Source organism: Apium graveolens, chromosome 6 (genome assembly GCF_009905375.1).
Source record: "Apium graveolens cultivar Ventura chromosome 6, ASM990537v1, whole genome shotgun sequence".
Lineage (NCBI taxonomy): Eukaryota > Viridiplantae > Streptophyta > Magnoliopsida > Apiales > Apiaceae > Apium > Apium graveolens.
The window spans coordinates 48,403,008-48,419,653 of NC_133652.1; the positions used below are offsets into that span (position 1 = coordinate 48,403,008).

Here is a 16,646-nt window from a genome sequence, read left to right on the forward strand (position 1 = left end):
AACCCAATCAATATCCAAACCACTACCCTCTATTCCTGAACCCATTGTACCTGACCCCTTCATGAACATTCATGGTGAAACAATCATTCCCAAGGAGGAACTAATTGATTGGGACACCATCAAATTGCCCACCTTCCTAACCTCTTCTCCACCATCAAAGAAGCAGAAAAGAAGAATCAAATCAACACCCTCTAAAGCCTCAATCAAATTCACACAGAAGCCTAAGCCTAAAACTCAAAATTCTAAAGATGATTATGTTCACATCTGTGACATAAAAGAATTTCCAGACATTGAACTCTATCTGGATGAGCTGGAGGATGTAAGGGGAATAGCTGCCTACAGACAGCTACCAGAAAGACTAGTGTTCAAATACAAAGGAGCTGGGGAAAGAACATGGCCTCTTCACAGAATTCTGAATGAAGGCTACTCTACCTTGATTAGAGTCTACTCAGCCATACATAAGGATTCTGGCTTTACCAAAACTGCCAGGACTGAGATTCTCAACAAGATTGCCAACATAAGAAAATCTTGGAGGGAGCCCAATGCCTTGCCTAGAACTTTACTCATTCAAGAGAGAGGTATTACAATTCACAAATCACCTCATTGGTTGATGGAGTTCAGAGACAACAAAGGAGTCAGAAGATTTTTCAGAATTGAAGATCAGCTAAAGATTGCCAGTAATGAAACTCTCAAGGATATGCAATCTAAGTTAGATATCAATGAAGAAGATGAAGCTGAATTCTACAGACAACTTCAACTTCAAATAGAGGAGAATGACAGGAGGCTAGGAAAGAAAACCAGGGATCAAAGGAAAAGAAAGTAATTTGCTCAGGCTAGAGGAGCACCCTTGGAAACAATGTATTTTTTCAATTTCATCTCAGCATATACACTTTTGCAACACTTTTGAATTTCTGCTTTGTTATAGTTTATATATTTGTTAAGTGTTTTGTTATCATCAAGCTAAACCCAAATTTATGCCTACAGTTCTAGTAGACATAAATAGGGGGAGATTGTTAGGAATATGTGTATTAGTTTGATGATAAGTTCAGCAAAACACTTAAGTAGAAATCTAGTGTTTGTAGCCTCAACGGATAAGACCATCTTGGCTATCCGTTGAAGGAGTAGCCTTACTTAGCAATAAGTTTGGTATTGTAGCACATCTCACTCTCTGATTTCAAGCTGTAATTCTTAGATGTTGTTAGGAGATAATCAGTCATGTTGACTACTAATGGATGTACAAATAGGAGGGCTAATTGTAAATATTTCATGCCTTGTAATTTTGTATAAGTGAAGAAGTGTCAACGGATATTGAAGACCTTCAATTGATAAAAAACTAAGCTTCAACGGATGTCTCTAATGCTTCAACGGATAATATCCATCAACGGATAAGTGCTTCAACGGATAAAGCTTCAACTGCCAGAGCATCAACGGATAAAGCCATCAACGGATGAAAGCTTCAACTGATGCACTGCTAGAGCATCAACGGATAAAGTCATCAACGGATGAAAGCTTCAACGGATGCTCAGTCTCATAGTAGTTGATAGTGACAGTTAACAAAGCTGACAGAGGCACATGGATTGACAGAGATGTGGTAGCCTATTTCGGGAACAGCAGAAAAAGCAGCCATTTTTAGTCTGGTTCATAATGGAAAGTCAACAGATAATTCCATATTACACTGGATAAAAATGGAATAGAAACAAGTGGAGAACTATTGTCTTATTGTACTTTATCTTTGTCTTCACTTGTAAACTTGGCGTTATATAAACCAAGTAGTAGCTAGTAATTAGAAGAGAATTTTCCCTGAGCTGTTTAGAAATATCAAGAGAGAAAATCATCTAGTTTGTACTAGGAAGCAGCTGTGATTTAATTTTTGAATCACAGATTTTCTGAAATAACACATCTCTGGTGGAACAATAAATCCACCAGAAAAGTTTTTAAGTTCTTTATGTTCATTACATTTGTGTTTGAATATATATCTGTCTGCATCAGCTCCAAGCAATTCACACACATTTGATCACTCAAACACTTAGTCTTACAAATTGCTCAAAACTTGAAAAAGTTTTGAGATTTACATTCAACCCCCCTTCTGTAAATCTCATTGTCAGTCCACTGGGAATAACAACACAAGATGACTATGATGACCTCAAGTCTAAGGATACTTGTACAACTATCACTATGTGAACAACTGCTGACACGTGAGTGAACTCCATCAGTTGTTCAGCTGTGTGAGTCATGTTCAGTGAACTTATTCTATAATAAGCACCTACATACTAGCTATAATGTCACCACACAAATGTCTATGAGAACAGACATCCTTCATAATGAAGCAAGCATAGTATGTACCGATCTTTGTGGATTACCAATTACCGGTTAGTAATCCTACGACCAGGAAATATTTAAGTTCAGAGTTATCATCTTTTAGGTCTCATTATTATAATCTCATCATAATCCATAAAAGCTTTACTCTAAACTATGGTATATCTTATTTAAACACTTAAATAGATAAAGCCCGCAATAAAAGCAAAACAAGTCTTTTATTAATATCAATGAAATCAAAACAGATTACATAAAAGTTATTCCTAAATCCTCATACATGATTGGACTTAGGACACATCTCTTTCAGTAGCGCCTGAGTCTATTATCCAGAAATCATGGGAAAGCTGAGAAGATAAGGAAAAAATGGTACCTGCAATGGTGTGGCCAAGCTATACTGTGGTTGTGATGTATTAATAGATGTACCAGAAGAAACATGAGAAGGTGCAGAGCTCTTATTGATACATTGCATCAAAGTATTGAGTTGAGTATGTAATGCTTCCATTCTAGTGCTTATTTGTGTATTATCAGAAATGTCTGGAGAGCTAACAACAGCATGAGCTTGAGGTTTTGCAAATCTAGAGTAAGCAGGCTTCTTCTTTCCTTTGTTATTTGGATGGTAGGGATGTTCCAAAGGATAACCAATCAGCTTATAGCATTTATCCTTTGTGTGACCTTTGATGTGGCAGTGTGCACACTCTTGTACAGGGTGAGAATCTCTGTCACTGAAACGGTTTGGGATATAGGAGGAGGCTGTTGCAGAAGGTTTGGGCATATTAACCATAAAAGCAGCAGGTGAGTTTCCAGGAAGCTGGACCTATCTCTGCTTTTCTTCTTGTTTAAGAAGCATAAAAGCCTGATTAACTGTAGGCCATGAAGACATCATTAGTAGCTGGCCTCTTGCAGCAGTATAACTGGAGTGCAAACCCATTAGAAATTGGATGAGTCTGGTTTTTTCAAGCTTATTTTCCCAGTCCTTGATGGCACCACAAGAACACTTGATTATAGGCTCCAAGGCTTTAATCTCATCCCAAAAACCTTTGCGTTTGTGAAAATAAAACTCAATGGAATCGTTTCCTTGTTCCAATTTAAACAGATCACGTTGGGTTTCATAAAATTTGTGACCACTTACGATAGAGAAGCGTTCATTCAGTTCCTGCCAAACAGTATATGCACTATCCATATAGTTCATGCTATTACTAATGTCATCAGATAGTGTTCAGAATCCAAGTTATAACCATGTCATTTACTCATTTCCAGTGAGCAAATAAGGCCGATGACTCGTCAGGAGGAGAGAATTTGCCATTAACAATGACAAGCTTGTTTTTGGCTGAAAGCGCAATTTGCAAAGACCGTTTCCAGGAGGCATAATTTTCAGAACCAGTCAATTTCTTTGAGATTAAAATCATACCAGGTTGATCGTTGTTATGAAGATATAAAGGATGAGTGTTATTATCAATTGATTGAGGATACGAAGAAGTTGTGTTCGTGTTTTCATTATTTTCTGGTGGTGATTGAGTGTATGTGTGTTTGATGTAGAACGATTAGAAGTATTCGTCATTGATGTTTTTCTCAGTAATGCATTAACATATGAGTTTGTGTGATTGTGTGACATTCAAGAGAGATTCAAGAGAGATTTAAGAGTGATTTTAGAGAGATTTGTGAATAATGAGTATTTGATGAAGAAATGAACATGAAAAAGATCAGTAAATATGAAAAGAGACACAAAACAAACAATCAAACATCTTATGAGCGTGATACAATTGAAAAGAAAGAATAATCAATCACGAACAATCAATCAATTAAAAAACAACAACTCGCAATCAACATTTCGCAGAAAATGCATTTCAATGGAGATGAACGAAGACGTAAAGAACGTAACAATGGAAGCTTACACATTGTTCAAGAAACTGATACGAAGATGATGATGATGACGCGGAAGAGAAAGCTCTGATACCATCTCAAGTTTGTATAAATGAACAGACACAATCAAAATGAACTAACTCCATTAATGAAAATAAGTTTGTGTTTACATTGCTGAAACAATTTACAGAGAGTTGAGAGAGATACAATTGAGAGAGATTGATCTAAAGGAGATAAAAGAGATTGCTAGTCTACTACTGAACTTATATAGAGAGGATCATAACAGAATTCTGAAATGATAAGCAGCTGTGGTTATGATATGTTGACTTAGTTGATAAGTAGACTGAAGATTGATTAATAAGTGCAATACAAACATAATTAAAATTCACGTTTTTAATATTTTTACTACAAATGTAAGTAACAATATCTCGACTTTAATGCACTTACAGTTCTCCATTTTTTGAAAAAAATACATGTAATCTTCTCATTAATTCACTACAAGAATTCTTACTTATACCAAGGGAAAATGGTAACAGAAACAAACCCGTTGGTAACTACCAACGGATTGTCAACGGAACTTAAAAACTTAAAAAACTAACTGTATACTAATTGATTAGTAACAGATTACTGACGAATATTTAGTAATGGATATTTCCGTTGGTAAAAAAGACGCCAAAAAATCCCGCCACCCCATAACAACGGAAAGATAATGACATGCCAACATAAATTCAACCTTATTTTCCACATATATTCCGTTAATAATTTATTGTTATACTAGATCGGTTAAAAGAAATCGGTTACCATTCCGTTGAAATGTTAAGTGTTTTGTTACTATTCCGTTATTATTCTGTTGGTATATTAACTCCGTATATTTAATGCCAACTACCTGTTACCGTTCAGCTGATACATATTCAATCTCATCTTTAATTATATCCAACCTCTTCTCCTAGTTTTCTACTCTGCAGATCCGATAAAACCACCATTTTTCTTCCCCAAATTTCAGCACAACGACGATCCACAAATTTCAGCTGATATATTTATCACTTTCGGTTTTCTCCTGTAACTCCCTCTGGTCCCTTGTCTCCTTCGCCGAAGAATGCAAATATTTCTCTAAATACCGAGGCAGATAAACGTATGTTTCCATTCTACATTTATTACCTGGGATCTATATTTTAGTGTAGCGTGTATATATGATTAATGATACTATATATTGTTTATATATGTTGCTAATGCGCATATTATTAATTAGGTAATTAATTGCATGATTAATTAGCCAATATTAACCTTTGTCTAAGTATGATGATAAAATGAAACTAATTAGTTAGTTTCCTATTTTTAAAATTCCATGTGAGTAATCACGTACAGTATAGTACCTAGTTCGATTGGTTTGGATTCGTATAATTATAATTTTCTTATTAGCATTTGATTTTGGTATCTAAATGGTTAACAATGAATTATAACAATTAATTGACACCATACTCATGTTATGTTATGGAAAAATTGTTAACTTTAGTTGGGTTGTGAATATTTATTTTTTTGTAGGAAATCAAAAAATTCAATATGAATAATGGCCGAGATTGAATGTATCAAAAGATCGATAGTAGAAGATTCTTAACTTCGGCTTTTTTAAGTGGGTTAGAGAAATTTATGAAATATGTTATACCTCAAGAATCGTCCATGAATGGGACAAATATTCAGTGTCCATGTTTTACGTGTGAGAATGGCAAATTCTGGAATGCGGAGACAGTAAAATTACATTTATTGAAGAAAGGGTTTGTAAGAGATTATTATGTGTGGGATCGACATGGAGAGCCATATGTTGCTAGACAAAGTGGAGAACAATCTTCTACACATTACTCCAATACTCAAGGCAGATGAGACGAGGAAAACCAAATGTACAACATGGTGATGGATGTTGCCGGTCCAAGTTTTAATCCAGAGATGCCAAATGCAGAAGCACAGAAGTTGTATGATATTCTAAAATCATCTGAGAGATAGTTGTATGAAGGTTGTGAAACTTCTCAGTTGTCTGCCATGGCTCAGATGTTGAGTTTGAAATCTGACCATCATTGGTCAGAGGCATGTTATGATCAGACGTCACGATTCTTTAAAGTCATCTTGCCTTAAGATAATTCATTTCTTGACAGTTTCTACAGTATGAAAAAATATATGGAAGAATTGGGGCTTACTTCTGAGCATATTGATTGTTGTGTTAATGGATGCATGATATATTGGGATGAAGACATCAACATGGAGTCCTGTAAATTTTTTTCACATGCAAGATACAAAACCAAGCTTAACAGATCCAAGAAGGAGAAAAAGAAAGTGCCTTTTACGAAGATGATCTATTTTCCACTATCACCGAGATTGCAAAGGTTGTAAGCTTCACCTACAACTGCAACCCATATGAGATGGCATGCTGAACATTATCAAGAAGAAGATGTGATGCGCCATTGTTCAGACTCAGAGGAGTGGAAACAATTTGATAAAGCACATCCCTCATTTTCCTCAGAGGTGAGAAATGTTAGACTTGGACTTTCTGCTGATGGGTTTCAACTATTTGGTGAAACAGGTAGAAAATATTCTTCTTGGCCAATTATAATGACTCCATATAATTTGCCTCCGTGAATGTGTTCAAAAGAATAATATTTTTTTCTGTCTGTACTTGTTCCTGGGCCAAAAAATCCAAAACAAAAGATAGAAGTTTTCCTTCAACCACTGATTGCTGAGTTAAAAATGTTGTGGGAAGATGGCGTGGAGACTTGGGATAGTTCTTTGAAATAAAATTTCCGTATGCGAGCTGCGTTGATGTGGACTATTAGTGACTTCCCTGCTTATTCAATGTTATCTGGATGGAAAACTGCTGGTCAATTAGCTTGTCCTCATTGTGCTTATGATCATGATGCTTATAATCTTAAAAATGGTGGAAAGACTACATGGTTTGATAATCATCAAAATTTTTTACCTTCCAATCATCCATTTCGAAAGAATAAAAATTGGTTTACCAAGGGAAAGACAGTGACTAAATCTGCCCCACCAGTGCGAACAAGTGAAGATACATTTCAAGAAATTGAGGCACTTGGTTTGATGAAAGTTACTGAATTAGGAAACGATGAACACAATGCTAGAATCATCAAGGCTTATAATTGTGGATGGAAGAAATGAAGCATCTTTTGGGATTTACCATATTGGAGGACATTATCAATTAGACACAATCTTGACGTTATGCATGTTGAGAAAAATGTCTTTGAAAATATCTTCGATAAAATAATGGCCATTGAAGGAAAAACAAAAGATAATTCCAAGGCAAGAGATGATATTGCAATGATTTGTCGGAGACATGAGTTAGCAATTGATGAATTGACACGGAAGTATCCCAAAACATGTTATAGCTTGGACAAAAAACAAAAGCAAAAAGTGTGTGAATGGCTAAAAGATCTAAAATTTCCAGATGGATATGTGTCCAATATGGGGAGGTGTATAAACATGAAGAAATACAAGTTATTTGGAATGAAAAGTCATGATTATCACGTGTTTATGCAACGTCTTCTTCCAATTGCTTTTCGTGAATTTCTTCCGAATAATGTTTGGGAGGCTGTGACAGAATTAAGTCTTTTCTTCAGGGATCTCACATCAACTACTTTGAGAATAAGTGATATGCGTAGACTTGAAGAACAAATTCCCGTTATACTTTATAAGTTAGAGCGCATATTTCCACCATCATTGTTCGACTTCATGGAACATCTTTTAGTACACTTGCCGTATGAAGCACGCATTGCAAGTCATGTACAGTATCGATGGATGTATCCCTTCGAAAGATTTTTATATCATTTGAAGAATAATGTGAAAAACAAAGCTTGAGTTGAAGGATCAATATGCAGTGCTTTTTTGGTTGAAGAAGCTTCCACTTTTTGCTCACACTACTTTAAACAACATGTTCAGACGAAACATAGAAAAGTTCCGAGGAACGATTCTAGTGGAGGTGGAGAGAGTTTTGGGGGAAACATTTCTATATTTTCTCATCTTGGACGTTCACATGGGAGTGTCATTACTCGTGATCTTGATGATCGAGAATATATGGCAGCTCACAATTATATCTTGTTTAACTGTCCGGAGGTTGCACCATATACCGAGTATGTTTTTCTTATCACAATACATACTTATTTGTCCAGGTGAATGAATATTGTTCTTATTATCTAATTTTTTTTGGTTAATCAGGATTTTTATAAATCAACTTCAGGAGCATAATCCAAACATAACTAGTGTTGAAGTTGGCAGGTGCTTAGAAAGTGATTTCGCCATGTGGTTTAAACATTATGTAAGTTACTTGATACTTCACTAATCAATATAGTAGATAATAATTAACCATTTATTTCATATTTTAATAGTCACCACTAATAATTTCAGGCTCAAAATCCCTCACAAGTTTCGAATGAATACATTCGAGATATATCATTTGGACCTCTTCGTTCGGTTAAGTCTATACCGGTTTACTATGTGAATGGATTCAAATTTCACACGCGAGTATATGGGGCTAATAGATCAACATTCAATAGTGGAGTATGTATCAAGGGATCGAATTTCAGTGAGGCATCGAATGATTACTTTGGAATTGTTGAAGAGAATTTGATTATCGAGTATCCCCGTTTTCCAGTCAAGAAAACAGTTTTGTTTAAGTGTGAATGGTTTGATCCTACACTTAATACCGGAACAAGAATTCATCCACGCTATAACATTGTTGAGGTCAATAAAAGAAAGAGATTGAGCGTGTACGAACCATTTGTACTAGCAATACAAGCCATGCAAGTTTACTTTTGTAATTATCCAAGTCTTAAAAAAGACAAGGTTGATTGGTTAGTTGTATGCAAAGTAAAGGCTCGTCCACTTGTTGATCTTCCTCAAACCCCAACGTCATATCAAGAGTCGTTCCAAGATGATAATCCTACACATCTAAATGATATTAGTACAAATGATATTCCCACACATTTAAATGATGAAAATGGAGTTGAAATAGATTTAGATGATGATGACGGAACTCCGGATGAAGAAATGGAATATGAATCGGAAGAAGATGGATCTTCACAAACCGATGATAGTAATAATTGTGAAGATAATGATGATTCCTCCGAGTAGTCTCTCTTCGCCATCATGTATGTAAATTTTATTTTATCTTATCATATATATATATATATATATATATATATATTATAAAAGACATTTTAATATATATTACAATATTAAAATATTAAGTTATAAAATATTTTAAAATTATGTATTGATATGTATTGTAAATTACTACATATATCTTATATTGTAAACTACAAATTATTATTTAAATCATATTCTGATTTTAAAAGTAAAAAATATAAATACAGGACATAAAGCGGGCTGGGTTTGGAGACATATATTAATTAGGGTTTACTCCTCTCTGGAGGCGGCAACAAACTGAACTCCAAATTGAGCAACGCAGGGACAAAGTTCACTGAATCTAAGATGAAAAAGCTAGCATCTCTTGTTAATGTCTATTTGAAGGTATATATATTTACCCTTTCCTATCTCCGTATTCAAGAATTTTTCATTTCCCCCTTTTTTGTGTATTAGGGTTTATACTAGAAGGTATATGAATGATGGTTCCTTTAACCAATTTAGGGCTTTTTTGTTTTAGTGATGTTCTTATGTGGTGAATAAAAAGAAGCGCTTCTGGAGTGCAAATGTTGGAAAAGAGGATGACCCTGCTCTTCTCGCTGCAGGTGACCAAGAAGTGAGGCAAGCAGGTTTGTCTCTTGTTGATCATACAAGTAGAAGCAGCCATGGACAAGATATAAATGACAGAGGTTTATCTGAGCGTCATAAGAGTCCAGAAGTTAATGATTTAGTAAAGAGAAAAGATGCAAAGGTAGACTTCATTATCAGTTTTTCTGCCACTGTTTTTCCTTTTAAGTGTAGATTAATTTCTCTTCAGGAAGTCATAGTTTGGAAGCAGTTGTTTGTGCTAAGAACTGAATTTTCTTTCTCTTGTTTTAGTATTAATTTGAGTTTTATGTTCATGATCCTTGTTAACCTTGTACAAACAGGTTTTGTTAACATGTTTTTTGTCAGAACATTATTAAATTGAAATCTTAAATAGCTTTCTCATATACATGACTTTATGTAATTTATTCTATTATCTTTTGTATTACAGGCACCGATGAAGAGGTTTAAGAATGTTGTTGAAAAGACACTATCTCAATATGCAAATGTTGGAAAAAAGGATGATGTTGCTCTTCATAGTCAAGTTACCAAAACATTCGTTGAGACAACGGGTTACACGGACCAAGTAAGTTAAATCTTTAACTCATTCAGTTGAGTGTTGCGGGAAAAGCAATTTTAAATGGACATTATATAGCCTTTAGATCTATCTTAAATGGTCAATAGTTATTATGTTCAACTTATAACTTTGTTTTATAAGGAATTTCAGATCAGTTCTAATTAAGGGATATGTTGTTGTGAGATAATTAAAATATGTGAGTTTTATATCCTTGCAATCAGGACATATGTTGTAGTTTAATATCCTTGCAATCAGGATAATTAATATATTTTTGTCATGAATAAATCCTTGACCAGATACTTTAAAAAATTATAAATCCTTCCCCTTGAAGGACATTTTAGATAACGATATTAAGAATTAACACTTTTTTAGCTCGTGAGACACTTGAAGTTGATTTAGGCTATGTAATTGACAAGTAAACCATGTTGTTACACATTTTCTTTTTATGCATATTTGTGACAAGTGTTGTTTTTTAATTAAAAGCACTTAAATATAATTTCTTATAGGACTGATTGTTATCATATAATTATTTATGATATATCTGGTTGTTGACTCATCAAAGACTTCAGTATTCATCCATCTGTAATGGATTAGTAAACCAACCTGCTAGATTTTGTCTGTACCTGTTTGTAAATACGCGAGCTGAGTTTGACACTTAGTTTTCTTCTGTATTACAGGAACCTATGAGGAGGTTTAGACACACTGTTGAAAAGGCACCATCTCAATCTGGACGGGGAGTACCAGCTAAATCTGGACAGCGCATACAAACTCAACCTGGACAGCGCGCTCCTGCTCAATCAAGAAAGCGTGCTCCTGCTCAATCTAGACAGCGCGCTCCCTCTTAATCTGGACGGGTTCAAGCTCAATCTGGACAAAGTTTTTCTACCCAATCTCAGTCAAGACAAGATAAACTGCCAATACGTGTACCATCTCAGTCTGGAATTCACTCATCACCAACGCAAGCAAGACAACGTGCATCTCAATCTGGACAGAGCACACCTAATGAATCACTACAAATCAGTGCTCAATCACACCAACGCACACCTGAACCCCAATCACGACAACGCACAAGTGGCGCTCAATCAGAACCAATTGAATACACACCAACTCCATCACATCCAAGCACACTAAATGTATCCTCTACAGCTGCTAAGGATAATGTAGTGTGGAATATTGGCTCTACACAGAGGGATGGAAGGGTGCGAGTAGAAGTCATTGATGATGGGTAAGTTTAGAGTTCTTGAATTAAAATACCTACGTAGCGAATCATTTTATATTTTATCTATAATATAGTGAAATAACATTGCCTTGTGTTAATTTATTATATATTGTAGATTGGAACCTTCATATGAGTGCTCTGCAAGGATCCGAAAGATATTGTATCAAAAGCTTGAGCCTACCAGATACAATTGGAAGTCAGTTTCTCAACAAACTCAAAAATTTTACTTTGAAGAATTCAAGGTAATTATATCTCTTTCATATCAATTTTATTGAATCATTGCATCTAAATAATCTAAATATAATTATCTCTGACTACTTGAGTACCTGTATGGACAGTGGTATCTCTAACTTCATCTCTGACCACTAAATTTTTAAAACTTCTGACTGATGAGTATGTATATTAATAGTCTCGTAAATCAACGAGAATAAAAGCTAGCTGAGAGTTGGGCACTAGCTAGGCCAGAAAGAAGAGAAACAATTAAGAGAGTTGTGCACAAGAATTGTGTACTATTAATTTGGGAAGCCATTTTGTAATCCTTAAGTTCCTTAATCACTAATAATCTTGTAATAAATAAGAAGCGATTATATTTGCTGCCAACAATCTGATTATTTATAGGCAATATACAAATGGATGGAGACCTTATATAAATACTAGTATATACTAAGGTGCAACATCTCATTAGTTAAGTGGAGCTGAGAGTATCTTGGTTCTTGAGATCCTCGATTGTGGAGCTGTTTTCTCCAAGATAGTTTATATTTTTTTATTTATAATTATGAGTAATTTTGTTTATTGTTAAGTATTTTATTTTTCTAGTCAATTAATTATGAGAAATGACTGACTTGGGTTTTTTTTAAAACATAAACATTTATATACCCTAGGTTAAACATAAACATTTATATACCCTAGGTTAATTGCAAATTTTATGAGTGGTGGAGGGGCAGCAGTGCTATATATTGAAGATGCCATGAAATTATCCAACTGGGAAATTTATGAGTGTTATCTATTAGTCCATTTTCTAAACATGTTCTGTTTTATGGCATAGTTCCAAAGAAAAAAAATGAAAGCTTAATGTACAGTATTTAATACCCAATTGCTTCTCCTTTTATCACTACTGTTATGAGGTATTCTTAAAAGATTCTTGAAAATTAATAATTACTCCGTATTAGCAAGTGTACAAGGAAAAAACTCTAGACCTATTACTAATAATGGATTGGTATTATTTCTTTTAACAATCTGCATTCTTTTACTTACTAATAAATTTGAATTTTAAAGTTAACTAACCTCATGTTTTCTCTTTCTCCGGAATTAAAATTTATAAATAAGATACAGTTGATGCTTTTGGCCTTTTTACAGCAGCTGCTTTTTGCTTTTTTATAGAATTAGTTAAGTCATTTGTGATCCCAAGGGAAACATGATATATATACTTATATGAGAATCACATCAAAACTTTGAATTGCTTTGTATAATCTGTCTTTTTTTATTATTATAGAAATTTTTTGTGTGGAAGCAAGAAGATGATATTATTCATGATGGTTGGCTGATAAGTGCAAGGAGGAAATATTCTGAAGTTGTTTCTGTAGCTCGTTCCAACTGGGAAAAGAATAAGAAACAAGATACTAGAATTGGCAAGAATGTTTATGCGAGCTGGATTAAGTTTTGGGAATATGAGAAATTTCAAAAATTATCTTTCATTCAAAGAAGTAATCGGCGCGGCGGGATTGATGGTTCCTTTTCAACACATACGAGTGGTTCCGCTTCACATAGGCTGGTTGCAACTCGTTTGGTAAGCTGTATAATGCAATTTTCACATGATTTTTTAAATTATTCCTTAAAAATAAAATTATTGTGCTCTAAAATTTGCTCTATTTTATTTTTTCAAAAAAATTAGTTTAAGCGCCCCCACTGCTGACCAACTGTTTTATGAGACACACACCAGACATGTAAAGAAAAAGAAGAATTTTATTGGCGATGGTGATGATATCATGGATGACGAGAGTGAAGATGAGGAGGAAGTCGTGTGGATTGACAAAAAAAGTCATCAAACATATGTGAGTTTTATTATTGAGAATATCTATTTGATTATTAGGATTACACCACTATGATATTTATGCACATATGCTTGTCTATTGATTAACATATGCACATATGCTTGTAAAATAGTTGGAAAGTTGCTTAAACAGAGTTAACAGAGAGTCCGTGGGAATTAATTAGAAGTAGGTATACATAAATTTGGTCAACAATGCACCCATACTATAGTAGTATAGTTTTAGGTTTAGTTGCTTGGAATTCAATATGATTGCGCGTCTCTGCAAGCCCACTTGTTTACTAGTTTAAACAAGTGTGATGATGTTTGCAATTTGCCCTGTCTTGGATTGGTTTGTGTTTGATTAAGTTTAGCAAGTAGACTTGTAGATGTGTAGCAAAACTTGTATATTGTGTGATAAAGGATTGTACTAAATAAATACACTGTAAAACTCCCTGAGTTCTCTACAAAAAAATCCCAAGTTTGAAAATTACATGTTTCTTTTTGTGATTATTTGAGGTTAAGAATTTGATGATTATGGTAAAATGAACTCTCTCAACCTCTGAAAACTCCGTGAATTACCTATAGATGTATAACAAAACTTGTATATTTTGCTCATGTGTAACATGAATTAATGCAGGAAATTTTTTTAAAACTCCGTGAACTGCATGAGGCAGCTGGGCAGCCTGTGGATAATAATGCATTATTTCTTGAAGCGGTTGGAGGGCTTGACAAGAAAAAAAGAGTATATGGAGTTGGTTCTTCTAAAAGACTTTTCTATCAGTCCAAGAATAAGCCTTACACGTCATCCTTTGCTTTTGATGGTGAAGAAGAAATCAAAGGCTGAAGCGCCAATTACTTGAGATGAACGAATGGATGAAAGTAATGGAAAATCACTTGGCCAGGATTATTGAAGCTACTTCAGTCCGACTTTAATGTGATCAGTCCCCTGCCAATTTAGATGGCGAAAATGATGACAACTAGTATTTAACTACTTATTAGCATGTCTGGTATGCATTTGACTTGAAATTATAAATGTTTGTGTGCATGTAACGTAACACTGGGGAAATCTGGTAATCTGGTTTAGTACCCGTCTAATTATTAAGCTTGATAATTTTGGTTACACTCATCTGGCAAAATCTGGTTTAGTACCAGTGTATCAGATTTGCTAACTTTGGATGTTATGTTTGATCCGCTTTTAACTATAGGGCTAGAGAAATGTTGTAACTCGTAGCCCCATTTTGAATTAGTTATCGGCATTTAAGGATTTCTATATCTGTTTGCTGGTGTTACTATAATACAAAAAGACTTTTATCTTTTGTTATCTTTATTTGTAAAATTGTCAAGGTTTTAAAAATCTTATATATAGAATATGTTATGCATATGTTGGGCAAATAACATAATAACGGATTTTCTTCGAAAATTTGTCACCAAAATGAACAGATTTAGTGGGTATTTTGTTACTAAATAAAATTCAAATCAATAACGCATTTTATGTTACGAATTTGTTACTAAAAATTAACCAGAGATTCTCTCTTGTTGCTAATAATACCAACGGATTTTTTGTTAATAATTTGTTATAAAATTTAACAACGAAAATTTCATTTTCATTTGGTTGCTAATTTAGCAACACCTGCCGCTAAATTTAACAACGGACATTAGGTTGCTATAGAGTTGTTAATAATATCAACGGTTTTTTTGTTGGTAATTTGTTATAATTTCGTTTTCATTTGGTTGCTAATATTAGCAACAGATTTGTTGTTACAAATATGCCACTAAATTTAACAACGGATATTAGGTTGTCATAGGGTCGCTAATAATATCAAAGGAATGATTCGTTGTTAAGTTGGTCGGGATGTTGTAGTGGACCGGAATAAAAATTATGTTGTTAGTCCGCTGCTATTCCGCTGTTAAATTTAGTAACGAAAATAAATCTGTTGGCAACGACTTCCCCATATCGTTTCCTCCAATGGAATATTTTAATTATCATTCCGTTAGCAAGCAGTTTTACTAACGGATGTTTATTACATAACAACGGAGTTTTATGTCGTTATAACTAAATATTCTTGTAGTTGATAAGTCCCAAACTAAGCATACATAAAATAGTCTATATTAGATACTAATTTATGATACTACGTGATTGAAGTTGCTAAAGAAACTTGAGAGGTATGTTTTTTGTTTAGCTACAAGGCTATTTTTCGGGTCGATCTGGACTAGTTGAATCTCTTGCCTATTTTCAAGTTGTAAAGTTGCTTGCTTACATCACTGATTTGAAGAAATTTAAGAGGTGTGTTTCTTTTCTACGATTAGAGGTTCCAACTGTTTCTATGCAGTTGATCGTGATCACCGAAAATTTTCTTTTGGCGCGCTGGTTGGAAGTTCATTGAACTTTGTTTTTTTACGGTTCGTTTGTTGGCATGAGATAGAAGGGAATGATCTTTAAGTTGGTGATTTACATTCTAACTGCTTTATTTTGTTTTCATTCAATTTTGTATTGTGCCGCCACGAAACAAAAAGATATTAAGAATAAATTGGTCTTGCATCCTCCAAAATTAAGCTCAGTTGTCGAATATTCAGATTCAGATTTGAACATAGTAACTCATTTCTTTGCCCTGTAAACCTCTCAATTCAGTTTGTTGTAATTCGTACCCACCATAGGTCCCAACGAGAGAATAAGATGAGAAAAAATAACAAAGATTCGCCAAAGATTGATGTAAATATGTCTTATTGAATGTGTAATTGTTTCAAATTTAGCACACTCCCAGAGACGGAAGGGAGAAGGTGACAAAATGAAACAGCTAGGTCCCGAGACAGTCAATGTGGGATACTTTTACTGTATATATACAGCAGGTGTTATTGCTTGTTCCCTGCATCTTTTTCTCCTGCTCAAGACTTGAGACGGTTGACACTTGCCCACT

The 16,646-nt window shown here is 34.3% G+C and overlaps 1 protein-coding gene and 1 pseudogene across 1 annotated transcript; one reads left to right on the forward strand and one right to left on the reverse strand.

The window, feature by feature from the left end:
• Window positions 1–3,130: 3,130 nt before the first annotated feature.
• Window positions 3,131–3,496, reverse strand: LOC141664995 (uncharacterized). Its single transcript, XM_074470955.1, has one exon. The coding sequence runs from the start codon at window positions 3,494–3,496 to the stop codon at window positions 3,131–3,133; it is 366 nt and encodes a 121-aa protein (XP_074327056.1).
• A 3,086-nt stretch (window positions 3,497–6,582) lies between these two features.
• Window positions 6,583–9,309, forward strand: LOC141664996 (uncharacterized; annotated as a pseudogene).
• The last annotated feature ends 7,337 nt before the right edge of the window (window positions 9,310–16,646 follow it).

What these genes read in the sequence shown, in the direction of transcription:
- LOC141664995 (XM_074470955.1), bottom strand. Translation starts at nt 3,496, where the DNA reads ATGGATAGTGCATATACTGTTTGGCAGGAACTGAATGAACGCTTCTCT.